Source organism: Caenorhabditis elegans, chromosome V (assembly GCF_000002985.6).
Source record: "Caenorhabditis elegans chromosome V".
In the NCBI taxonomy this organism is placed as follows: domain Eukaryota; kingdom Metazoa; phylum Nematoda; class Chromadorea; order Rhabditida; family Rhabditidae; genus Caenorhabditis; species Caenorhabditis elegans.
The window spans coordinates 6,723,627-6,748,954 of record NC_003283.11 but is presented as its reverse complement, the minus strand read 5'-3'; the positions used below and the strand labels follow the sequence as shown (position 1 = coordinate 6,748,954).

Sequence of the window (25,328 nt, the reverse complement as noted above, 5' to 3'; positions counted from 1 at the left end):
ATTTCCTTGCAAAAAATTATTGACGTGAATTTATGTGAACTAAAAAATTGTCTAATCAAGCTCACCTGAAACCATAATTCAACCAAATTATTTTCAAATTTCCGCCCAATTATTTGTTATTCAAAAAATCAAGAAAAAATCGATGAAATCAAGAAATTAGGAAACGAGAAAAGCGATGATCCGTGGTGGTGAAGCTCATCATCACACTGTAAAATGCTCGTCGTTTCTGCCTCGAACAATGTTTAACCGACAGCTTATCTGGGGCTCCGACGCTCTCTCGCAGAAAAAGCGAATTACAGGCGCCGCCACACTTGTCTCTTTTTTTTATTTTGTTTTCGTTTATGACTCTTCTTTATTGATTTTACAGTTTTATTCGTTTAAATCAAACACATTTCAACTACAATTAAATACAGACAAACACACATAAAAAGCTAGACGACCGAGAAGCACTACGGGAAAAAGTGACAGAAAGAATATGAATTACCCGAAATTGAAATGATGAGCCAAGAATGGAAACATTTGAGAAAAGAGTCTTGGGACACTTGAAAGTAACCGAGATGACTGTGAGAGCAGTGGTATTATTAAAAGAAATACTGAGCAAATTTTTGATGTTGTACCGCTTGAGGTACAGGTCCTGAGGACAGATAGACTGCCGGGAGAGGAGAAGAAAGAACAACTTACAATATGACCTAAAATATATACAAAAGTTAGAGAACTAAAGACTTCGTCTGGTTGACACGTTTCGTTGAATTGTCGGGGGTTCCGAATCAAAGGGAGGAGGTGGAGATGAACTCGATGGAATGTCCGGAACATCAGAATGATCTGGATGAGCAGCTGGAGGAGACTGTAGAGAAGCATCAGTAGGCGTTGTTGCTTGCATTTCAATTACTGTGGCAGCTGCTCTAAAATTTCAAATTGAAATGAAAAGAGAAATAATTTTAGATAATACTCGAACTTCTGGATTTTTTTTGTTGGAATTTCAAATTCCAACCAATTTATATTGACATTTTTTTGGCTTCACTCACTGAAATCTTGGAAATCGAGAAAGTTTTAATGGGTCAGATTATATTTTCTAATATATTTTTTATTATATATTATATTTGTTGACAATTCTCACCCTATCACTGTATCCTTCGTAGCATCTTCATATGATGGTAATGGTGGAAGTGCTTCTCGTCGTGCAGTTCTTGACACTGCGTAAGGCGGTGGAGGTTGAATTCCTGCAGCCACAAATGGTAATATTCGAATGTCATCTCGACTTATCGTTGTTGTTCCAGCACCTCCGCGTTCTAAATTTACAAAAATTCAAGTTTTCATGAGCTTTCTAAGCTAGACTACCGATTCCATAAATCTGAGCAGCCCGGTTCATTTCTTCTCTCCGTGACGAGGTATACTGTGATTGCACCTATAAAATTACGAAATGGTTTCTCAAATATTGACTGTTTGAAAGTGATACCTGCATTCTATGTTTCATCAGTAAATACATTGAAACGACGAGGACGACTATCATCACAAGGCTGAACACTGTACCAGAAATGTCTCTGCTGAACAGTTCACCATTCTGGAAAATTGAAAAATCAAAATCAGTATCAACGATGTTCAGATTTCACACTAGCACATATAAAGAACGCGCTGAAAAATTTAAAGTTTATAGTGTTATTGCCCTAAATATTTGTCATGTAAATTGCGAATTTCGAAATTGATCCAAAAATAATCAGGATTATTTCGAAAACATTCTTTCAAAGACGAGTAGGAAACTGTGTCAATTGCCTTTTTCTCATTTTTTATAGGTTTTGAAAACAAAAACTTTAATTTTTTGGCATTTTTCGAACTTTTATGTATATGAATACATTTTTAAATTCGAATATTCAAAACAACAATTTCAAAATCAATATTTGCTGATAGGTTTTCCGTTTCACATTAAGGAAATTATTTCAAAAATCAGAACATTTCGCATCTTATATTTGTCGAATTGTCAAAAAAAAACTCACTTCAGCATTAGTCTGTGGTCCATACTTTGTATATCTCGAGTTCGATTTTGTCTTGTTCGTGTCAATTTCACAATGATATCCAACAAAGTTATGGGGGCAACTGCATCGACCTCTGAACTCGTGGCCTCCATTGAGACAAACCAAATCGGAGCACGTTTCGCCTTGATAAAATGGAAGACAACTACAGTAGTTGTTTCCATCGATTCCAGCTAAAACTTGTCCCTGATCGCAAAGTTTCTCACAATATTCTCCGAAGTATGGTTGTGGACATGAGCATCGTCTTCCAATCGATTGACTACGGTATCCACCGTTTTGGCAAGCAGGGAGTTGTCGACAGTGTTGGTCGAGTTGCTGTTGTTCAGCGTCTGAAATTAGAGAATTTAGGAAATAGGAATCCGGAAGACAAAAAAAGTTTAAAAAAAAAGGATACCTGGGCATTTGCACTGGACCCCGTAACTGACAAAAGTAGAATTGTAGAGAGCAGCTGCAGAGAGCAGGAAAGTGCCCTGAAATTTCTGATTTTCAACTGATCGTTTTGGATTCTTTATTTGAATTTGTAACATTTACTTCCTAGTTTCCCTTGATCAATCAACCAAAAAACCATGTGGTGTAATCTTCAAGTGTAACAAATAGGGAAACGAAAGTTGCAAGAAACAAAAATCAATACCTGGAAAACACGGCAATGATCATCTTGTTCTGTACCAACAAGCTTCTCATCGACCGCATAATCAGATGCGGTTTCTGTCCAATTGCTCACTAATTGTGGATTCTCGGCAACTGGGGATCCTCTCCGACAACATGTGATCTTGTAAGTTCTCGATAACCAAAGAGGTCCTAGAAAGTCGACTCCATGCTGTGGTTTTGCTGGTGGCGTTCGTCTCGTCGGTAGTAGGAATTCTGCTTTAAATTTCAAACACTTTTTCATTATAATAAAAAACTGACATGAAATCTCCCTAGTTTTCCTTTGGCTATAAAGTTTTCAAACTAATTTAGCGTTTCTCAGCATGCGACCTGATCAGTCACATGTGAATAAAATTGTCCGTTTTGAATTAGGGGTTTCAATAAAATGATGCTGCGAAAAAAATCAAATTGTCTATTTGCAAAAACTGGTCCTATTGTGCGAATATCGCCCTCACTATTGCCCTCTTTTGATTGTGTGTCTCGCGCATCTCGCGCAATCGGCGTTGCGCAACCATGATTTGTGAAAAAGCCATAGGAAAAGAGGATTAATATTATGAATGATGGGAATCAACTTTGCGTTCAGTTACTAGGTAGTTTTCGAGAGTTTTCGTAAAAAATTTTTTCGAAAATTTTTAATTTTTTGTACAGAAAATTTCACTACTTTCAAAGCTTGTAGCGCTCCAAAATAGGATTTTGCTTACTTTTGAAGATTTTAGAAATTTTCGAGGTTGGCAGTTAATATGGAAATTTTGTTAGGCTTCTAATTTATGAAAATCTGATTTTTTTCGAGATGACATTTCATGAAATTTTTTTCTCAACAAATTATAGTTTATAGAATATTTACCGACCCCAAATCAACTTAAAAATTAATACGATTATAAAAACTGATTTTTTTACTAATAGCAAATTAGAGCATTGTTACGAGTCGCGAAATTAATTTTAAAAAATTCAGGGCGGGTCATCTCAAAATTTAAAATTATTTTCAAAGTTCAGTTATTACACTGATATAACGCAAAACATCAGTATGCTCTTGAAAATAAAGCAACAACAGTTCAAAACTCACCACTAGTAGTTGCATTTTCTGTGTTGTCCGCTGCCAATAAAAAAGAAAATGGTATCAAAGAATAGACGAGCAGCGAGTTGATCATCGAGTCTCACATATGCACTGACTTCTTATATTTTTGTGTCGAATTGAAACCTAGCTGAAATCCGATGACAATGATTTACTTTCAGCCAATCAAAAGTGCGAACAAGAAGAGAAAAGAAAAGGGTGTTGGGGCAAACAGTGCTAATAAGCGAAAGTGAACTGGATGATACAAGCTGTAATGAGGGAGAGATCAAGGGATTTGACGAGACGCAGAGATGAAAGAATGGGCGCGGAAGAGATGAGGAAAAAGTGGTGTTGGGTTTCGAGAATGTACTTGTTTTCATGTCAATTTACATTAGGTACAACTCAATGAATATAAATATAGTTTACAAATAGTTTCAGGTAGGTTAAGTAGATACTGATTTTTATTCGCTTCTAAGGATTTTGGATTCCAAGTCTGAGTTTTCATTGTTTAATAGTACACCAAAAATAGATATTTTAGTTTGTAAAATGCAACTAGATTGGAATTTTTAAAAAACCAATTTATGGGTTGCCTGTTAAAAAATTCATTCAGCTGTGTTTTACTAGATTTAAAAAACGAATCGAAAACAATTTTGCTCAAACTCTGAGAAAAATCGTCATTAACTGAAGTTGGAATTTTTTTTTTTTGAAAATTGTTTAGATATGTTAAGATCCGAGTTGTTTACTATATGTTTTTTATTCAATTTGTTCCAAACCATCCACTTAAAATCTACTAAAAACTGAATTTGAAAACCATACGGTTTCATCTTAAAGAACAATTCTCGGTTTCACATAACAGGAAGAAAAAGATACATTGAACTATCATTAATCAAACACATATCACAAACTGTAAGACGAAAGCAAAAGTAAGTCTTGGAGATTGTGTAATAGATGATTGGGTATAATATGACAAATGTGATAATCATATTTGGAAGTGACCATAAATTTCGAAAAACACACATGCCTAGATACGCCTAGCCGCGTTGGAGACGGAGATGGCAGACGGCGGAGGAATCATCAAGAAAGGACAACGAGTTCTGAAGAAGCACGAAAAGGCGATTTTGAAGCATCATATACGGGGCTTAGCAACGGGGGCATCGCACCGATGATTTCGGTTTATTATCGGATTTGGTCACCAACCGCTGTCGCGATCGGTCATTTTTTATGTTCGTTTGAAAAGTGCGCTGCACCGGAACGAATTGACACCGGAGGGGTTTTTTTGAGTAAAAAATTCCTTAAAAATATCGGTTAAGGTCATCGAGATAGTTTTGAAATTTTTGGCTTTTTAATTCTAGATTTAGAATTTTTTGATTTGAAAAAAAATACCGTACTCTAATTTTTGCATATTTTTCTGTTGATGTTGTATATCGTTCTATTCTATCGTTTTTATTTACATTAATTTTTACCGTATATGTATATTCTAATAGTATTGCACTCTGCTCAATTTTGAAACTCTGTTCATTTTCAAGCTATAAATAAATAACCAACTGCAAAGCGATCGCGAACAAGAAATAAAAAATATATTTTCAGGCGACACATTTTTGAATAAAACCAATGGATATTAACTGTCAATTTATGACGTACTTCTATTACTAACACAAGAGGAAATAGGTAAAATTACTTAAAATTGGAAAGTTTGTGCTCTTTACCTGTGATCAAACCAAAACTTAAATTGAAATATTAATCAAGGAGGAATCAATATATTTTTCAGAAAACCAAGCATAAAATATTGATAAATCACATACAGAAATATGATGAAGAAAAATGGTTTTAGAAAAAAACACATTTCAGATTTGTTAGGAATTATACCGGAAAAAAATCAGGAACGCGTATAAAGATCAGAGAATTGAAAAGCAAACAATAGCAGACGGAACAGTTCAACCTTTCGTCTGAATAGTTTTAGCATCAAACGACCTTAACCTTAGTGTCTTTTTTTTATCCGAACCGCTCCGAAAACATACAACCTACGCTCGTAACACCGGCACTTGAATGTATATTAGGGCAGTATATTTGGATATATCTATATTGAAAACAAACAAATATTCGATTACATATGACTGGGAGATAAAGAGGGGCAAAGGAAACAAGGGTTTTGTTCTTTTCAATTGGATACTTTTGGGATAGAGTAACTTGGAGCAGGAGAATTGAAATATTCTTCCCTCCAAAAAAAATTTATGAGTGGGAAACTAAAGGGCGACACTTTTGTGGAGAAGAGTGGTGACAAAACTAGATGCACAAAAAGTGGTTGGTGTAGGTGTTTGTGCCTAGAAAATGCGGCTTTTTGTTTCAAAAATGTTTCCCAAAAAATTAATGGCCTCGTGCACGACCATGGTTATTTGTTATTTTTTCGGATGAGCATTTTATGGCATGAGAATTTTAAACGAAGTTTTTAAAATTCATATCCAAAGTTGTTGAACTGAAGTTACATGGAAAATGCGTGCATGCAATTTTTAAAATTAAAAATTAAAATTAATAAAGTTTATTTTTTTTTCTGAAATTAATGTAGTCTTGAAAATTCTAATCGTCTTGCTCTGTTTAGTTGTCAGACCAGCCGAATTTTTGGAGAAATGTTTGTAACTTTGTCAGGTTCAAATAAACTAAAGTTAGACAAATTGTCAATGAAATGATTTTATTGATTTTTGGTCTTAAACTAAATATCCAATGTGGCTTTTCTAGACAAATAATCTCATATGACATCATTCAATAAACAATAAACAATAAAATCATCCATAATTCTTTATATGTTATAATAAAGAATGTGAATCAAATTCACTTTCAATGTAGATGCAATGGAAACCACGCGGAAGTTGTCATTCAGGCACCCGGGGCTCAATTAAACTGACACAGAGAAATATATGAAACAATTTTCTTGCAAAAAATGAAGGTTCTGACCTCCAAAAAAATATAGGACTGGGAGAAAAAATGTGTAAAGAGAAAGTAGAAAGTGTTTCAAAAATTAAATTTACTGTCTGGTGATTTTATTATCATAAAATATATTTTGATTTTTAACGCAATCGACACACATTTTTCGATCCAAATGTAACCCAAAATAATAATAATAAACTAAATTTTTATATGATAACTAACGTTACTCACTAATTTTGAAATAAGTATGGCTTGACGAAATACATTTCTCTTACATTTTAAAATTTGAAAGAAAAGAGAATAAAGCAAAATAAACAGAAAATGAAGTCCACTCCAAAGAAGAAAAGATCATAAGAGTGTAGTCAATATATCCTGATCCGGCGATCATACAAGAATGAACAGGAACAAGAGATCTTTCACCGACCCGTTCACACGATGCCAAATTGAGCTCTCATAGGATCTCACTGTTGGCAATTTGAAATGAATAGCTACACTCGGAAGAGGGCGCGAGCCGATGTTTGCACCTTTCGCGCGCATCTTGACGGGCAACGCGTCGAGGCGGACACACTGGCATGTTCGGTGGAAGGGAAAGAGGAAAATGTAACCGGGGAAGAGCTCGAAGTGATAAGTGCTTGTGTCTTCCACTCATCTTTTGGTTTTCCACATGCAGAGCTGTTTTCCTCAAAGCTCTACAGATGGAAAACAACAATGGGAATTTCTCTAATTGGGATTTAATTGAATAATTGATTCAACTAACAAGTTTTATTTTGGATTTTATAGTCGGAGCAGCTGGGAAATTGTGAAGTAGGTATTTCGGAATAAAAAGGGGAACACGGAAGGTTTCAGGAAAAACTGGGAGAGAGACAGGCGGCGCCAGATTATAATTACATACATATGGGGCAGAAAAAGGAGAGAAGAAGAAAAATGTGTGTTGAAGTGAAAGAGGAAGAACAGAAAAAAGATAAATAAACATAATTATAGTACGAACACAACATGACGAATTGATGTTTATATGTTTTTACAACAATAGACTTGCACAAAAGTTTTACTAGTGGAAAAATGAACAATGCATTCTCAGGAAATATGAAAAATTTGAAAACAATATTTCCAAAGATGAAAAGGGAGAAAAAAGAAGAAGAAAGTGATTTTCCACTAATTGTTTTGTTTTTTTTTCAAGGTTAATCAAACTTTGTTCCCGTAAGAAAAAAAAATGAACAACCTTTTTCAACACTTTGTTATTATTATAGAATTCCGAGTAGATTGAAGGAAATGTTCAAATTTTTAGAAAATACATTTTTATGGAAGCGATTATGGAAGACGAGTGACGTCACACGAGGCCAATTTTGGTTTAAAAATTTAGGGCTCTGAACAGCAAGAAGGGGAACTCCCTGGTGAAGCCGGCATTAAAAATTGTAGGGCGCACGAGTATCTTACACATCGTAACTTATGGGAACTACTGGGCCTTTAATAAAGGTGATAGCTGTAGGGTTACTATGGAAATTATATTGTATCCGATAAGGCCTGAACGGATAGAGAGAAAATTTTGAATGTAATTTAAATTTTTTGTATACCAGCAATGAGCCTAAACGTGAGCCTGAGCTTGAGCAATGAACAGAAAATATTGATGAAGAGCAACTCTACTAAAATGAAGTCGATTTAGACATTAATATTAAAAATGAGAAAGAGCCCAAAGAATACGCACACATGAGTTCTTGATATACTGTAATTTCTGATCTGAGTGATCAGATTTCTTTTTTCAAAAGGTTTTTTTTCAACTCTTCCAGATTTTTTTCACTCGAAATGCGAGTATCAAATATCCGGTTACAAATTGACACCTTTGTGCCCTCTTCACCATGTTCTTTTGCCTTGCCGCGGCTCTGTGATACTCTTTGCGGTTCGATTAGTACATCTTGCAACAGTCTGCCGCCGTCAAACGGGTGACGTAAAGCTAGACGGTAAACGAGATGCGCCTTGTGCGCGCGCGCTTGCCACGCGGCAAAGAGTATATGCAGCAGCACTTTTTTGTTTTGTTAGGTTAGCCGCACGCGACGGTTTTCTTTTTTTTTCGATTTCTCCGTTTTGGATGCTACTACTGCCACACTCAATGTCAATTGTTTTGTGATTCAATAGAAAATGGGAGAATTGAGGGACAGAAGGTTGAAGTTGATGAGGCCGAAGGCAGTATGGGAATGACTTTGGGTCAAAGGATAGTTGAAAAAAAATCGAGTCGAAAGTTTACAGAAGGAATTATTTTAAGCTGGGGAAGCTGAGGCGTATAGACGATAATCTGGCAGGAAAAAACTCTAGAAAGTAGCGTAGCGACTCTTGTGAAACTAAATTATTAAAAACTCACAACTACACAAAAACTCAAAACTTAAAGCCCAAGTCTATGTAGAGGAGCGAAATAGGATATATTAATTCAAAAATAAAGAGTAAAAAATCTATAGATTAAACTACAGAGTTTTAATTGAATTAGTTAATTACAGAATTGGTTTGCCAAATAAAATTTGAACATATTGACCACAAAACTGGTCGAAAAAATAGGGGATTTTTGAAATGTGGTAAACAATCGGATTTGAAGGGAACATACAAAGATGAAAGAACAGGGAGAGAGAAATTAATTTTAAGATTGTTTTTTCATGACAAACAGAGAACAAATGATTAAATTAATTAATCAAAAGTGACGAAGAATCTTGGGGTTTTCCAAACGCTCTGAATGTGTTAATATGCACCAAAAAACCTAGAAACAACTCTAAAAATCTTAAAAATTGAGGATTTTTTAAAGCTCTATTTGTTCTTATTACTGTCATTTTTTTTCAAAAAAAAAAAATTCTGACATTGACAATCTATATTTTAATCCTAGATTACTCGGAGACTTTAAAAATTGTAAAAGTAGAACAATATGATCAAATTATACTGTGAAACGTTTTTTTATTTCGAGCAAAATCAACGATCTTCCAGAAAATCACCTACTTATGACAAATCAATAAAGTAAAACAGAATATCGAAAAACACTTGACGCGAACTAAAATAAACCTAGAAAAGTGAGTAGCCGACCCGAGAAACAAGACAAAGCGAACAGCGAAAAAAGGTGATTAGACCTCATCGAAAACGGCTTTCTATTTCTCGATCCATTAGCGGCATTGTCTTTGCGAAAAGAAATGAGTAAACGATATAGGTTTCGTCGCTTGAACCCTAGGAATTTCAACACAAGTGATTTGCATATCGTGTCTTTGTGGTGAGAAAAGGAAAGCGGGTGAAGATAGATGGTGAGAGTTAAGGAGATGAACAAAAACTGTTTGTGAATCTATAGTCTGTATGTTTTCAATTCTTCTTCTTTTCCTCCATTTTCTACTGAGGTATTCGTATTTGGCAAGGCAAATACTAGTGAAAGATCACACCAACTATGTACACACACACACACACTCACCAATACACACACTGACTTTGAATTTATGAAAATTCTGGCTGAATGCCGGTGATGCGACTTCTGATCTGAAACCGCTGCGTACAGACGAACTGTTCATCAAAAACAACACTTTCAGAGACTGACTGAATACATTACGAGAGATAGGGAGATAGAGAGAGTATTAGATGAGTACTTTGTAAACTGATTTCTGGATTGCAGTGCTAAATCACGCAATCACATTGAATTGAGAGGAAAACGATGGAACATTGGTGAAACTTAAAAGATCGATGATCGGGTAAACTGTTATTGCGCATCAGGTGCCTACTGAAAGTTGAATGTGTGGTATAGTTTTTGAGACAACTATTTTGAAATACTCAGCAGCGATTCTCAGCTCTGATTATGTGCTTAAAAAATTAGAACTTCGCTAAATATTTTGCTAAATTTTATGAAGTTGAAACACTTTTTTTTACTTAAAAAAAACTATCACGAACACTTGGAAAAAGTTATCTCATTGAAAAAATGTTTATAATAAAAATTTTCATTGAGATGCACTGTGCGAAAAATTCGAAGATATAACTTTTAGATGCTTCGGAAATAATTTTGTTTTTCATATGGGATTTTTTACATTACCGTTTCAACACATTTAAAAAAAAATTAAATTATTTAATTGAATAATTTTTGTTAAGCGTTTTTTTTTCTTTTGTGATATGTCTACTGTTATATATATTTTCAAAGTTAGGTTTTCCGAAAGCAAAATGGCATATTCATTTTGCACGCGCCATAACAAGTTCCCCCTACAGTCTTTTTGCAATATGCGAATATTCAAAAAATCATATTTTCAATCGGGTTATGCAAAAGTGTAAACCCTTTTGTTGCAATTGTCTAAACTGAAGTGCACTAGAATTTTCTATTTTTACCCCTATGATCACCACAAAAATCATATGATCATTTTGGTCAGTTAAACTGAAACTTTGATGTTGTAATAGTTTGTTTGTTGATTTTTGCGACAAGAATGGTATTTCGATGTAACAAAAATGAAGAAAACAATGTGAAAACATTGATCAATAGAAAACAATTGGCCAAATCAGAAACATGCCAGCAACTTAGAATAAAAGTGGAAAAAGGATTTTTCGAAAATCCTTTTGAAAAATAATTTTATCACATTTAACGGTACTTGTGTATTATTTCCCCTCCTTTTAATATTATCCATTTTAATAAAACGTGGTGTCCCTTTTCCTTTTTTAGGCTTAGAACTTGTTATTTTCTAAGCCTAAAAATACAAAAACTCCAAACGTTTTTATTTAAAAATGTATATTTAAAAATGAGGGGAAATAATACACAAGTACCCATTTAACTCACAACTGTGCAACAATTGTCAGACTTGCAGATTTCCTAAAATTTGAATTTCCAAAAACTTTAGTTTCTTTAATTCTTTGAAATTAAGTGAAATAAAGGATTTCTGCTGAAAATTGAATTGTCTCGCTCAAATATCTGAAACCATAACGGTCCAGAATTTTTTATCTGAAAATGTCAGAATTAAAGTGATCTTAAAATTGGCACAAAATATCCACAAACCCGGTGATTGCCAAATAACGCGCCACTCAGCAAACGGTCATTGTTAGATTTATAATAATAGCTATACCAAAAATGAAAATTCCAGCCCTCTGAAAAGTCTATTACATGAGAATTAAAAACATGAAAAAAACTAGGAAGTGAAAAATATAATAGGAATGAGTACATTATACCATTCACGAACAAGAGAGACATTAATATTGACGAGAATGGAAAAAAGAGGTATTTCATGCAAGTAAACCTGCCTCGCGCACTTTCACTTACAATTGCGAAACAATATGATGGTATGGCAAAATGTCTCTGCTTATCACTCCCTCGCATCTCTGCTTTGCCAATCTTTGTCTCTCTTATTTTTTATACAGCTGATTAGTTGATTACATCAGTCAGTGTGAAACGTAATCCAGAATAGATGTGATTTTGTAAAAAAAATAAAAATTTTGTACAATAATAGAGAAAACCGGTTATTTGTATGCGTTTCGCAAAAGTTTAAAAGTTACAAAATTAGTTAGAATTTTGAAAATCTCAATGAAACTTCTTGGGGCTCTAAAGATGAATTTGTGTTTAATCATTTTACGAAAACGGAAAATGAATCTGAAGGCACAAAAATTACGCACTTTTGTGTATAGAAAAACATATCTAGATGCTGCCAAATTCCACAAGAACAAATAAATTTACTATTAAGTATGACTTCCAACAAATAAAAAAGAGCGATTTCCAAAATTGTATTCTTCACCAAAATTCAGAAAAAAAAGTTCCAAGCATGTAGGAAGGCAGGCCGAAACGTTTGAGCTTTCCTACCATGACAGCCTTCCGAAAAGTTTTAATTTCACAAAAATCTTCTACTTCTCAAAATCAATAAATGATCAAAATTTAATACTTCTTTAATAAAAAGTTCCGCCATTTACCAAAAAACAATTCTGAATCAATTTAACACTCATGACGTCAGCAAAGTAACTAATTGCAAGAAGAGAACAATGGGAAGGCGAAAACCTGATGGATTAAATACCAAAACGAGGAAATATTTAAAAAAAAGCATGAACGAAGGTCAAATTCCAAATTGGCAAGGTAAAAGCAGCATGACCTTCCCTTGCATCATGATTTCAGTAAAAGATAAAATGAAGCTTCATCTACGTCGTCGTTTCCTACTTGATATTTGAAACAATAGGCCATCGCCACTACCACCAGCACTGGAAGGGGCCTCTCCTGTGTTCAAAAAACTGGTTGGGATTGTCCCCCAGTCTCAACGTATGTTCTAGTTGGATGCAATTGTGACAGTTATGTAACCGTCGACCAAATTGTGAAATGAATCACCAAAAGGGCACGAAATGAAAAGTGATTGAATTGGTTTTTTTTTGAGGAAGTGGGGGGTGGAGTCATTAGTGGAACAAATTGTGACAAATAGACCATTGAAAATTGAAATTTAGAAAAAAACGAATTTTTTAAAAGATGTTTTACCTCAACTCGTTGAAATTTTAAGTTATTTTCAAACTCTGTGTTAAAAAAATTTAAAAAAAATCAGGATCACTAAATTAGAAACAAATTGCAACAATAATAAATAATAAAATTGAGTGAAAATTGTTCGCGTTTTCTTACTTCTCGGAATTTTTTGTACACTTCCCTACATTCTCACTGAGTAGAACAGGATAAGGAAACAATTTTTTATATTTTAAAACTATCAAACAGCTTTGAGCATCCGAAAACTAGCATTTCAATGAAAAATGAATCAGGATTACATCTACTTCACGCAATACGTACCACCCACAAAATTGAAGTTCATATGCAAACTAATTCGAGAGACCAAGTTAACACAACTTTGTCCCTGGAGAAGAAGGGACCGCCCTCCCGCGTTGCATAAATTTCGCAGATTATGCCATTTCGAGTATCTGACGAGAAGGGAACAAGCAGAGGAAGGAGGGGGAAGAAGCTGACGATGAACACGAAAGATAGTGAAGGACATTAATTCGAGAATATGCACAGATAGTATCTTTTGGGGTATACTTTCTCGAAATGTCATTAGTCACACTTATTACATGGAGAAGGATCATTGGTTTGGATTGATTTCAATGCAAGAATTATTGTTTCTATTTCCGGAAGGGGTTTACGAGAATAATGAATTTGTATAATAGCAAATTCATTTTGCATTAAAAAATTCGTGAAAAATACTGACTGGGGAGGGAACAACGACACTAAATTTTGGAACCCTTTAGTATCATCAAAACTATTTCTCAGGTGCAATTGCAATTGCAGTAAAATTAAACAGATAAAATTTGAATTTGTGAGAAAAAATCCAACAAAAACATATGTAGAAGAATCCTTCAGAGTTTATTAAAGCAAATTTTCTAAGTATGAATTAATGCACAAACTGATTCTGTGAAAATTTTAAATGTTAAATCAAAAATTCATTGTTTGCTTTTGCCTTTGATGCTATTTTTAATACACATTTTGTACTGCTTTAACAAACAAATCAGCATCCAAAAAGTAGTAGTTTTTGCATAAAATGTGTTTATTAAAAATTTCAAAAATGTATTTTTCACTGAAAGTATGTCTAAATTCAGCTTCTTTTTTTTTACTAATTAGTAACAAAGTGGCGAAGAAGAAAACCTAGCGTTTATCTGAAAATAAATTGCAACTTTTTTCAAAAAGTAAGTACGGAAACTGAAAAAAGACAAAAACAGGAACTTGTCTGGGCTCCGGTTATTTTCTTTTGTCTTCGACGTGTATAAGCTATGTTTCTATATCATAAGTATCACAAGACAAAACAATTCTCTCACGAATATTGTGCAGTAGTATGCCGTTTGATCAAATCGCTCAAAACTTTTTACATGGCTTTTGTGTGAAACTTTTTTCTCGCGTAGTAGATTTTTTAGCTGTCTCTTCTATGGATCCAGCATATAGTCTACTCCCATATTCAATGACTATGTTACGTTTTATTCAAATTTTTGAAAAATTGCATTAAATTTTTTACTTGAACAATTAAAATAGTTTGGACAATATTAAAATTAACAAAAAAAACCTGAGCCTGCCCGATTGTAGTCTGATTTCAAAGGTTATAAAAAACGGTGAAGACTTTGACTGGTTAGAATGAAAAATTGATTTCAGAATTCATATGTAGTGTAATTAGAAATTTTTTGTTTTTATTTCAAAAATCAGCTTCTTTATGAAAACCTAGTTTTTTGTTTTTTTTTCTTTAATTTTTTTCGATAATTTCTTTGAAAAATTAAAAAAAATTTGATTGTTTTTAAGTTATGAATTCCTTTTATTGTATTAAACTTCAATTTTTACATTTATTTTCCAACAATTTTTATGTTCATAAACCTCCCAGAATTCTGAGTAATACACTATTAGACTTCAATTTAAGAAGCCTAGATCATAAAAAAATGTCACTACGTTCTTCGTCTACCATAAGCTCCTCGAATATCTGGTAAATATCCCTGAAAACATGAATGACAAATCACTCATTTATCGCATTTTCTTTATATCCATTTTAATCTATCTTTAATTTTTTCACCTGCATTTTTTTCCGTGCCACTTTTATTGAAATTATCGCCTACGGCAGTTTTCACTTTTTTGCAATGAAATTTGTTTCACATTCTTTATGATTCTTTCTAGAGGGTGTCCGCGACAAACTTTAAAGTGTTAAAAAACTGAGAATCGAAACAAAAGAATATTACAAGCTGATCTAAATTATTAATGTTCTGGCAATTTTGGTCTTGTTTTTGTTGCATTTTGAAAGTTAGAAATTTGAAAAAAAGTGGAAAACTTTTTAAAAAAATTTGAAAAAAGAGACTCATAACCTATTCAACAAAATCTTCTCTTTCCGCTTTTTGTGGCTCATCAGAATAAATAATTATGGTAATTGCCAGCCGGAGCCTCATCTTATTTGTCTTTTCCTCTTCTGCATCAACTTCTGCCCTCCATTGAAATTCAATCTTTTAGCACTCTCTCACCTTGTTTGTTCATTTTTACTTACTACTTTAAACTTGCAAAAAAAGTAATTTAGAAATTATTATTCCACAAGTGCTTCAGGTTTTTTGTTTGTCCATTTTTTTTCGAACAAAAAGTTCACACCTAATTAAATTTGAAACCGTCGCGCAGCATTCCAATGCAATTAGCAAAACTAACCAATAGCATACAAAAATGTTGTTTTTGCATATTGTTCCGTTTGTTTTCATTTGTCTCATTTGATGTCTTCATTTCAAAAAGTGAGTATAAAAACGAAGTCATCGTATGAAATTTGCAGTGTATTCTAACGATGTGTCACTATTATTTACTTCGCGGTTTTCTTCTGATTTCTGTTGCCTCCTCAGCCATCATTCCACTTCCGAGCCCTCCAAATCCGCTGCCTGAGCCACCGACTGTAAGTTGTCTGAATTTATTATCTGTTTTTTAACCGATTAAATAACGATACCATTTCAGGTGGATGCATCACCATCATTAACATCTGAAAAACGAACAGTCGCCATGGAGGTGACGTCATCAGCACATCACCTGCTTAGGCCCAAGACTGAATCGGATTCTGAAGAAGAACAACCAAAACCTACAAGAAATAGAGTCAGATTGCATTCGCACAATTCAAAAGTTTCTAAAGTGTCTAGAACTCGAGAAGTTGAAGTTTTGAGTGAAAAATGTAATGATGATAAATTGGAACAGATCATGCAAGATGTAAGTATAGGCGCAAAATTTAGGTGGTGTATAAGTGTGACTTCATAAACTAAAAATTAGCCGAGAAAAGCTTTCAATTATCACTCCCGACTATGAAAACTGTATTTTTACATTTTTTGCAAATAGAAAAACTCAAGACTCTTTTGAATATTGTTTTCTATTTTGCTTTTGTATGATTGGTTTGGATTATACTTTCAAAAATGCATTTTAAAATTTATACTTTTTTTAAACACCCTCTTATCTCTCTAAAATAGAGTTGCTGATAGTTAGGAGAAGTGGAAAAAGTTGGGTGACAAGTGGTGCCGAACTTTCAATTAAATTTTGAACTGAAATCTGAAAGTATTCAAGAAACATAGTTTCAATTTTAAACTTTAAAGTTCTTTTTTAATTTTTTTAAAATATTCCAAAGACCTTAACAACAAATTTTCCAGGCCATGACTCCAAGTTTAAGCACCTCAAAAATGGTGATTTCTGAGCGAGCGACTCGAGATTTCGGTGCAAATTTTGATGTGATCTGTGCAAGAGGTCACTTTTCATATTATGTGGAAGCGGCCTCATATTGTGAAGTAACTATGAACGATGTCACTTGTCTTGCTTACAAACCCGGACCCCAGACGGATGATGGTTCGAAAAACGATTTCATTGACATCAAAGATGAACTAATTAAAAACAAAAATACTCGAGAGAAAGATGAAGCCGAGTCGAAGAAAAACCGATAAATCCTTCCCGCGTCCCCCTATCTCCGTAACTGGTCACTTTTCTTCCGAATCGAGTATCTTCTTTTATCATTTATTTTTCGCCCCGATATATAAACAAATTAGCAACTTTGCGTCACCAATATGTTACATTAAGAAAACCAGCGCGGGGAGACGCGACGGCATGATAACGATAAAACTGGTAGTTTCGTAACCAGTCGGTTTTAAGGATGGGGTATATCAAGTGGGCAGTTGGCATAGTTATCGAGATATTAACATGACGAGGAGTTGGCTTCTTGTTGCCGCTCTCCTGGCTTTTACGCAGGCCTCACCGCCAATGTGTCACTGCCCGAATGGACAAGTTGGAAGTAGGTTTTTAGATTTCAAATTTTGTATTCTCTGAAGTTATTTTATTAAGTTCTATCCCTCTAACCGATTTCCAGAATAATGTTCAGGGTAACAATGAAAATTCCAACAATATTATCTTTGAAAAATCAAACCTTGGAACATTTAGAGAAACCTCGCTAATGTTGAATGTTATTTCAACTTATTTGATTAATCTCGAAAATTTATTTTTCAGTGCAATGCCCTTCACCAATCAATTTCAACTGCCCACCACAGGCCCCATGCCCTCCCCAGCAAGGATGTAACATGTTCGGAGGTCTACCAACACTCCCTACACTTGCTCCACAACAATTCCAAGTAAACTTTTGTGTGTTCACTCGCCTAAAATTAACTCATCTTATTTTCAGACTCTCGCACCATTCACACTTGCACCTCTGCCAGGATCTCCACCTGGAATGGCTGGTCCTCCACTTCTCCCACCTGCAGTCGCTCCCCCAACCAACGGACAAGAAACACTTGTCGGAATCAACAATCCAGTCCAACCTCCACCACCTGTTCAGTATCAGAATCAGGGACCTCAATATATTGAAGCTCCCCCACCTCCACCTTCTCCACCACCGCCGCCACCACCACCACCGCCACAACTGCAACAGCAACAGGTTCAACTTCCACTCCAAGATGCAACAACTCTTCGGCCATCCACTCTTCCAAGTGAAACGTAATCAAATAATTTGTATTTCAATTTACATATAGATATGTTTCAGATATGTTGAGCTTGAAAATCCAGAAGCCGTTGTCAATGAGCCACAACCGATTCAAGCACAAACAGAAGAGCCAGCAACTACTCAAAAAGCCACAGATGCACCACCACCACCAATCCTTCAAAACAAGATTGAGCGAGTATTTGAGTCTGAACCGAATAGTGAGTGTCCTATTTTATGTAGCAAACGCGAACAGATTGTGAGTATGAGTATAAAACATGAATTTGTAAAAATGTTGATTATTTTTTACATAACTTATTGATTTTCCAGGTGGTTACCGTAAACCGGTTCGTCGACAGGCTCCTCCACTCAGTGAGAAATGCAATGATGATCGTCTTCGTAAAATTATTGAACAAAACGTTGATGACAATCCATCGACTTCGAAGAGAAAGATCCAGAAAGCAGCTGCTGAAGAGATCGGAGGACTGTTCGATGTCATCTGCTCTGCCCATGATTTCTCCTATCTGGCTAACACCCAATTGTTCTGTGAATCTGGAAATGACGATGTCACCTGCTTCGCTTTCCTCCATTCACTTATTCAATAATGTTTTATTTGTTGCTTCAATTAATTTATGTATTTTCAATTATTTTCAATTATTTTCAATATTATTTTCAATATTATTTCCGTGCAATAAATCACATCGTTATGATTTTTATACTCAATAAAATATAGAGAGATCTGTTAAACAAAAGCAGATCGCATTAAAAATCACATTTGAATCAAGGGTTTGTATAAACTTATTGAGCAATACCACAGGAAATTCTACACAAAAAATCAAAAAGCTAGTCAGCAGTAGTACAGCTTCTGACAAGTTCTTTCGATGTCAACTTGGCAACATTTTTCCGACACAAACTGTGTCGCTCATTCAAAGCATTGCGGTCAATGGTGATGTCAGTTGAGTGGATGATGTCATTGCAGTTGGAAAGAAGTTGAGATCGATTTGAATTCCATAGAAATACTTGCAAAACATTGTCATCTAAATGATCACTGTCCTTCATTTCAGCACTTTCCGCACTTTTCCAAGATACCCGCATATTGCTTTCTCTGGAAAAATTTCTTTCGTAACATTTATATTCCAAAAGTAAAAAACGTGCCTTTTCAGAATACTGGTCTGATGTATCAAAACACCCTCGGCAGATGGAAAATTAATTACCAGGTGGTAATTTTTGTCGATGTTATCCACCTGAATAGTTTATGCATTTTGTGATTATTTTCACATGGCACAACTCACATCTTCAGGTTGAGGACCCAGTTGAGCAGTCAGAGTCATAACTTCCCATGGACTACTTTGTGGAAGAGCATAGAGATGTCTGGCTGTTTCACTGTCAGGCTCAAGTCCAAATCCGAGAAAGAAAATTTCGTTGTGATCTTTGTAGTAACCACGAATGAATATCAATCCAAGATATGATGTGGGGAAGACACTTTTGATTACCTGAAATTGTAATTTTTAAAACTTAATCAAGGTTTTGCCAAACTTACTTGAATGCAAAACGATTCCAAACCTGGAAAAATATCCCTAGTCTGATTTGCTGAAAGGTATTCCAAAGCATATGGCTGCTGATTCTGTATACATTCCAAAACCGATCGATGTGTTTCGATAGCTGATATGCAACCTGAAAATTGCAATTCGTTGTTTGTTGTTGTTCAACCCTGTTCTTACCTAGAATCCCGTCTGAAGATGAACAGACTGCGCTAAACTCATGCCCATCATCCACATATTCCTGTACAACATAGTGTTCGTTTCTGTGAACACTCGAGTTTCGCTGAAACTAAATCTCAATATGATTAAAATTTTTAAAAACTGATAGCAAACTGACTCTAAACCAGTTTTTGAACTCATTCTCGTTTCGAATAAAGCCAACAGAATGGGCGCAATGATGACGGAGTGGGCGAACAACTGCAGGAAATCCACCAATCTGAAAGTACGTTTAGGTTGTTTTTTTTAATAAGAATAGGGATAATTTTTAAGGCATACTAAAAAAAGTTTTTTATATGGTAATCATTTCTTTAAAACCCCAGATACCTGATTCCTGACTGCCTCAGCCCAAGAGTCAGGTTGAGGTGTTCCCGATAAAGAGCACTGCCTCAAACTAATCGCTGCTAATCCGTTTCTCATTGTAATTGCTTCTTCCGCATGAATAAAATGTAAAAGCTGCTCGGGTTTAAATCCATCCACTTCCATATCTCTTCGAATTTGTGCAATCGGTTTTTGTAAGGATCTCTCGAACACGACAAGCTTAGGGTTCTTCGATGAAAAGATTGAGCACAACTCTCGGACCTTATGCATCAAAAGACAATGATCATGATCGCGAATTGGAGGCTCCACTTGGTAGTAGACATCAACACTGGAATTATTTTGTACGTAGGGGATTGGAGTACTGGTACAAAAACTAGTGGTTCTAGAATCTTGTTAATCGAGTAAATATTTATCTCAAGCGAAGAAAAATGAGAAAAATCCAATAGATCTGACTGACATAATCCAACATTTGGATTCTTATGTGTTTGTTTTTCATACTCGTTTGGTTCATAGACTAAAAATCGGCAAACTGCAAAACAGATGGGGCCTTGAACACGTGTAATTCTGATGACTCGTCCAGTGTGTTTTTGGAAACAATTTGTGACTTACGAGTCAAAATATAACTACAGTTCCTTTGAAAAAAAAAATCAATTATTTGAAACAGTTCGCTATTTACCTTTTCAATTTCATTTTGCTTTTCCAAACTTGAAAAAACTGAAAATTTTCTACTAAAAGAAACAAAGAAACAAATACTGAATAAATTAAAACTCAAAATTTAAGAAATTATCTTTAAACCGGCAATTTTGAAATAAGGTTTCATATCCTATAAATGTTATGAAAAGAAAATTTCTAAAACAAACAAAAAACTCACTTTGTCTCATCCACGAGCATCCTTGGAGGTGCTACTACGATAATTTTAACGTCATCTCTCCGTTTCCAACGATACAAACTTAGTCGATACTTCCACAAAACAATTATAATCACATGTTCAGAAACCACCGTTGTCATTCCTGAAAAATAGATGAAAAGGGTAAAATGGAAAGAAGGTCAGAAAACGCAACAACGTTTGACTTTAATTAAGGAAATAAATGGAAAATATAGAGGAAAAGAAAAACGAAAACGAGTGGGGGGATAGACGAGTCTCGATTATTTTTTGCATTGCAAAAACGAAAAACGTACGTTTTTTTTCCGCGACATCTCTTCGTCTCCCATAAATTATAAATAGAAAACCGGGAAACGAGAAGATGTTTTGCTCCCTCATGAGCAGGTGTGAGCATTCTTGTTGTCTTCCTGACAACGCACTTTGTACTTTTTATATACTAAAGCCGTTGAAAATGAAGTGAATAGAAGGAAAAGCTAAGAAAGGAGTAAAAGAAGGAGGAAGGGGGTCTGGTTAATTGAGTATTAACTAGAGTCGAAACGACGGGAGGTCTGTTGTGCAACTAGACAAAAAAATAAGAGAAAATGAGAGAAAAACTAGAACTGGTTTATCACCCTTTTTGGTTATTATATTCTCAATGTGACAGCTGATTACGTACGTTGTCGATCTCATTTTCAAATTTCTCACTATCAGTGACGAAGTAGTGATTGGTAGAATATTAAAAATTCACAACTCAAAGTTACAGAGATTTGCCTAAAGTTTCAAAGTTTATGGGTCTTCTGTATTGTATTTTTTTAAAGTTTTTTTTTTACATTTGAGAAATTGGCATCAAATTGGAACTTCACCGCATAAAATTGATTGGAAATAAATTTTCAAGCCGAAAAATAAAATGGAACTTTCATAGTTTTTTTGTTGATTCCCCACCGGCTGAACGATTTTTATCAATGGAAAAAATAGGTCAGGCTTAGGGGTTTATGAAATTCTCACGTTTATCCTTGAAAGAAAACCTTGTGAAAATGAAAATTTCAAAAACAAATTCGAATACAGCTGGTTGTATTTTTTCTATCTATCTAACTGACGGATAAATAAGAAATAAATAAATCTCTAAGGGATTTGGAGTCGTCTTGTTTTCCGGATTGATGGGCATCGTATTATCTAGACTAGGAAATGATAAGCACTCCCAATCCATCAAAAAAGTGAGAACTTATTTAACAAAATATTTTGAGAAGTTTGTGAAAATATAATACAAATTCTAGAGCGTCAGAGAATCGGAGAAAATAAGCAAAATGAGACGAGATGGACGAGCGACAAATAATGAAGTGGTCTCCGGAGAGATGTGTGTGTGGGGGGACTAGAACGGGTGGAATTCACTTGGAACAACAATATTTCATTAGAGCATTGACTTGTACCCGCCGAACGGATTAGTTGATTATTGGAGTCTTCCAAACGCGGAATGATGTGAAATCCGGTTGACTTGACTCGGCTCAAGGGACTCGTTAGGGATAATGGGATCAAGAATGTGAGAAGAAGAGGAAGACGTGCAATAGTCTGGAAGGGAGTTGATTGACATGGATTGGATTTGAATGAATAAGAAACAGAGATGAGGTCAAGCATCAATTGATGTCATATTGAATACTTGTTTTGCTAAACAATATTACTCGCATCACGAGATTCTGATTACTCATGATTTCATTTTCAAAATCGAAAATTCAAAAATTTAGTGTTCAAAAACTAAGAAAATCAAAAAAAAAATTAAAGAAATCACCTTTAAGACAGATTAAACTTCAAAACTATGTGGGAACAAGTTCCTCAGCTGTGTGTGCCTATCTCGTCGAAACGAGCCTACTTATCAACTTTGTATTAATCTCCATCTAGCTTGTAACTTAGAATACTTCGCTGTTTGAAAATTCTCCAAAATAGAAAGTCAAGTCCACTCACAAATCAATCAGCGTCTTCGAACTCCGCACAGATTGGTTGAAATGTGGGTGGAGCGAGCCACTGATTGGTCTTGCAGTTTTTATTTTGGAGGGTATAGGATAGATCAAAATTTTAAAAGATAAAATTGTAGGCTGCATCATATTCAAAAAAATCCACCTGATAAAAAGTGTGACTTTGTAATCAGGACAGGTGATTTCAGTAAATATTTTTCAAGCAAAAAACCAATGGATTTTCAAAATTGAAAGTTTTTAACGTATTGATCTTTTGAGCAGACTGAAGAAAATAAGAGTAAGTCAAGTCAACTTTAAAAAAAACGTGGAATGTACCAAGGAAACTTTTTACTTTTTGACAAACGAACGCATATCGCATTTGTCAAAATATTGTCTCTCTCTCTCTCTCTCTCTCTCTCTCTCTCTCTCTCTCTCTCTCTCTCTCTCTCTCTCTCTCTCTCTCTCTCTCTCTCTCTCTCTCTCTCTCTCTCTTACTTTTTCATTGTTTCGTGAGAACTTCTTTTTCGGTTCAACAGAAAAAAGTAAAAAGAGAACGAAAAGAAACGGAAGGAAGAAGACAATTGAAATTCTGTGTCACTTTCTGTGCTCCCACCACTCACTCGTTTTCGGTGGAATAGGCCCGAAAACGAGCGCCATAAACTCGAAAAGATATTGAGGCGAGCCGCGGGTGCCCCGGAGATGTGCAGATGCAACGGATGAGCAACGGAGCCTGAAAGTTCAATAAACAAGCCACTGAGTGAAATATGTGAAGGAGGAGGAAACGAGGAAGCGGATGTGTGTAGACGTTTGAGCAAAGAGTCTGGAGTCAGACAAAGAATGAAAATGATGGGTGGGATATTGAGTATTTATGGGTGGACACATCAAAAAATGTAGAAAAGGAGTTGGAATCGAATGCATGTCACATCAACAATCGGAACTCTGACTGACATGAGATAAAACATTGGACTTTAAACGGAAAGTGGGGGTAGAATAAGGGCAGGTGCAATACTCTTGACATTAATTAACACTGATAATTTTTCATTAAAGCTGTAAAGCAAAAAAAAATGATGCTGGTCACTTTAACAATTGAACGCAGAAATTGGGAAGTTATTCGAAAACCAGAATTGATTCAGCACCATCTGGTATCTATTTTCAATGTTACATTGGTTTTCCAAACCATGTATCCACGAATTCCATCATGTTTCAATAACTGGACATAATTTTTCGAAATTGATCAATTTCTCTCATAATTGAAATTAAAATAATAAAACCGCACTTGGGATGTCATACGCTTCAGAGTTGGCATTTCAAACAAGACAGATTTGCAAAAAATGGGCGTGAATATTCTCAAAAGTAATTGTCGAAAAAATAGGATCCCCTGACGTTCGTTTTGTGTACTTGTTTTTCAATGAACACGTCAAAAAATTCTCAGAAATTACTTTTTTCTAATTCTCTTCAAATAAAAGGAATTTTTTATTTTCGGCAAATTTCCCAATTTTCTTTTTTTTTGTCAGAAATCAATATGCCAAAATTTTTAAAAAGAATTATTTATGAGAAAAAAAAACTTTGAAACTATTTATTTTTCGAATTTTCCTGTTTTATTCAGATGTTTCATAGAATTTCTTTACAGTTACTGATAATTCTAGGAGCATTCATAAACGGTGTTCAACAGTACAATCTGCCGAACTTTTTTGGTAAAATTTGGCAAACCAGCAATAGCCAAATTTCCAATTTTGCTATTTGCCGGAAAATATCGTTTGATTATTCGAAAAACCATCAATAATATTTTCTGGAATGAGTTCCAATTTTGATAAAAATAATTATTTCATTCTATTCTGCGTACTGAAATAATAGTTAATGGGCATTTTAAGTTAGAAATGATGTCTTTATTAACTTTTGGTAGACAGGTTAGTTTATTTTCTGAAATAAAAAATTAAGATTTTCATACGTTATGCTCAATGTTATTTGCAGACTGTTAAAAATTATTTTTGTGTGCTTTGTGTAAAAATGCGTTTTGAAAAAAATGACGTGCATAAGCTTTCGAAAAGAAGACTAATTTTGAAGACTAAAATCCGTTAACGTTGAGAATTTTGCAACTAAAATAAATACAAAAAAAAAATAAATAATTTTCTAGAGTTCTTTTTACTTAAGTTTTGGTCAGTAATTTGTACTTTAGTCTGAAAAAGTTTACAAATAATAATAGAAATTTAGAGGTCAATTCCATCTATTTTTCAGGCACTTAACTCTTATTTCCTGATCTGCATTAGCCTGATTTATGATAAGCTTGTCATGTCGTTATTCACAGCAATTCTATTGCATTGACCAATATATGTACATGAAATAAAATCTCAAGTAAGGAAAATTGTCTCGTTTTCAACAAAAATTTTCAGTTTTTCAATATTTTTTATCGAGT

The 25,328-nt window shown here is 34.5% G+C and overlaps 4 protein-coding genes and 6 non-coding genes across 11 annotated transcripts; 4 read left to right on the top strand and 6 right to left on the bottom strand.

Moving 5' to 3' along the window:
* Nucleotides 1-341: 341 nt before the first annotated feature.
* On the bottom strand, nt 342-3,874 carry T25F10.3 (EGF-like domain-containing protein). Its single transcript, NM_072307.7, has 8 exons — nt 3,736-3,874; nt 2,659-2,891; nt 2,422-2,497; nt 1,992-2,356; nt 1,457-1,561; nt 1,339-1,405; nt 1,118-1,289; nt 342-902 (listed from the first exon to the last, which is right to left on the bottom strand). The coding sequence occupies exons 1-8, from the start codon at nt 3,818-3,820 to the stop codon at nt 716-718; spliced, it is 1,290 nt and encodes a 429-aa protein (NP_504708.1). The 5' UTR covers nt 3,821-3,874; the 3' UTR covers nt 342-715.
* Nucleotides 3,082-3,261, top strand: T25F10.11. The gene has a single exon (NR_068961.1). It is a non-coding gene; the product is annotated as an Unclassified non-coding RNA T25F10.11 (non-coding RNA).
* Nucleotides 3,875-4,099: 225 nt separating the features above from the next.
* T25F10.10 lies at nt 4,100-4,283 on the top strand. The gene has a single exon (NR_068960.1). It is a non-coding gene; the product is annotated as an Unclassified non-coding RNA T25F10.10 (non-coding RNA).
* Nucleotides 4,284-4,769: 486 nt separating this feature from the next.
* Nucleotides 4,770-4,915, bottom strand: T25F10.8. Its single transcript, NR_068959.1, has one exon. It is a non-coding gene; the product is annotated as an Unclassified non-coding RNA T25F10.8 (non-coding RNA).
* A 2,174-nt stretch (nt 4,916-7,089) lies between these two features.
* ZC487.7 lies at nt 7,090-7,235 on the bottom strand. The gene has a single exon (NR_068958.1). It is a non-coding gene; the product is annotated as an Unclassified non-coding RNA ZC487.7 (non-coding RNA).
* A 1,805-nt stretch (nt 7,236-9,040) lies between these two features.
* ZC487.6 lies at nt 9,041-9,190 on the bottom strand. Its single transcript, NR_068957.1, has one exon. It is a non-coding gene; the product is annotated as an Unclassified non-coding RNA ZC487.6 (non-coding RNA).
* Nucleotides 9,191-15,859: 6,669 nt separating this feature from the next.
* grl-8 (Ground-like domain-containing protein) lies at nt 15,860-17,124 on the top strand. The gene is made up of 3 exons (NM_072306.2): nt 15,860-15,983; nt 16,043-16,288; nt 16,720-17,124. Exons 1-3 carry the CDS (start codon nt 15,879-15,881, stop codon nt 17,005-17,007), a joined length of 639 nt encoding a protein of 212 aa, NP_504707.1. The 5' UTR covers nt 15,860-15,878; the 3' UTR covers nt 17,008-17,124.
* On the bottom strand, nt 17,090-17,361 carry ZC487.8. Its single transcript, NR_068956.1, has one exon. It is a non-coding gene; the product is annotated as an Unclassified non-coding RNA ZC487.8 (non-coding RNA).
* Nucleotides 17,261-18,739, top strand: grl-9 (Ground-like domain-containing protein; the record flags this gene model as incomplete). Its single annotated transcript, NM_072305.6, has 5 exons — nt 17,261-17,351; nt 17,564-17,685; nt 17,736-18,046; nt 18,093-18,250; nt 18,360-18,739. The coding sequence occupies 5 exons, from the start codon at nt 17,261-17,263 to the stop codon at nt 18,632-18,634; spliced, it is 957 nt and encodes a 318-aa protein (NP_504706.1). The 3' UTR covers nt 18,635-18,739.
* Nucleotides 18,729-21,433, bottom strand: ZC487.1 (ATP-grasp domain-containing protein). 2 transcript variants are annotated; one of them, NM_001047741.6, is made up of 9 exons: nt 21,287-21,433; nt 20,979-21,117; nt 20,114-20,435; nt 19,908-20,006; nt 19,751-19,853; nt 19,570-19,703; nt 19,322-19,522; nt 19,185-19,273; nt 18,730-19,134 (listed from the first exon to the last, which is right to left on the bottom strand). In NM_001047741.6, exons 2-9 carry the CDS (start codon nt 21,113-21,115, stop codon nt 18,873-18,875), a joined length of 1,347 nt encoding a protein of 448 aa, NP_001041206.2. In that variant the 5' UTR covers nt 21,116-21,117; nt 21,287-21,433; the 3' UTR covers nt 18,730-18,872. The 2 variants fall into 2 exon arrangements, with proteins under 2 accessions (NP_001041205.2, NP_001041206.2); NM_001047740.6 differs by lacking the exon at nt 21,287-21,433 and having other exon boundaries at nt 18,729-19,134; nt 19,751-19,859.
* Between the last annotated feature and the right edge of the window lie 3,895 nt (nt 21,434-25,328).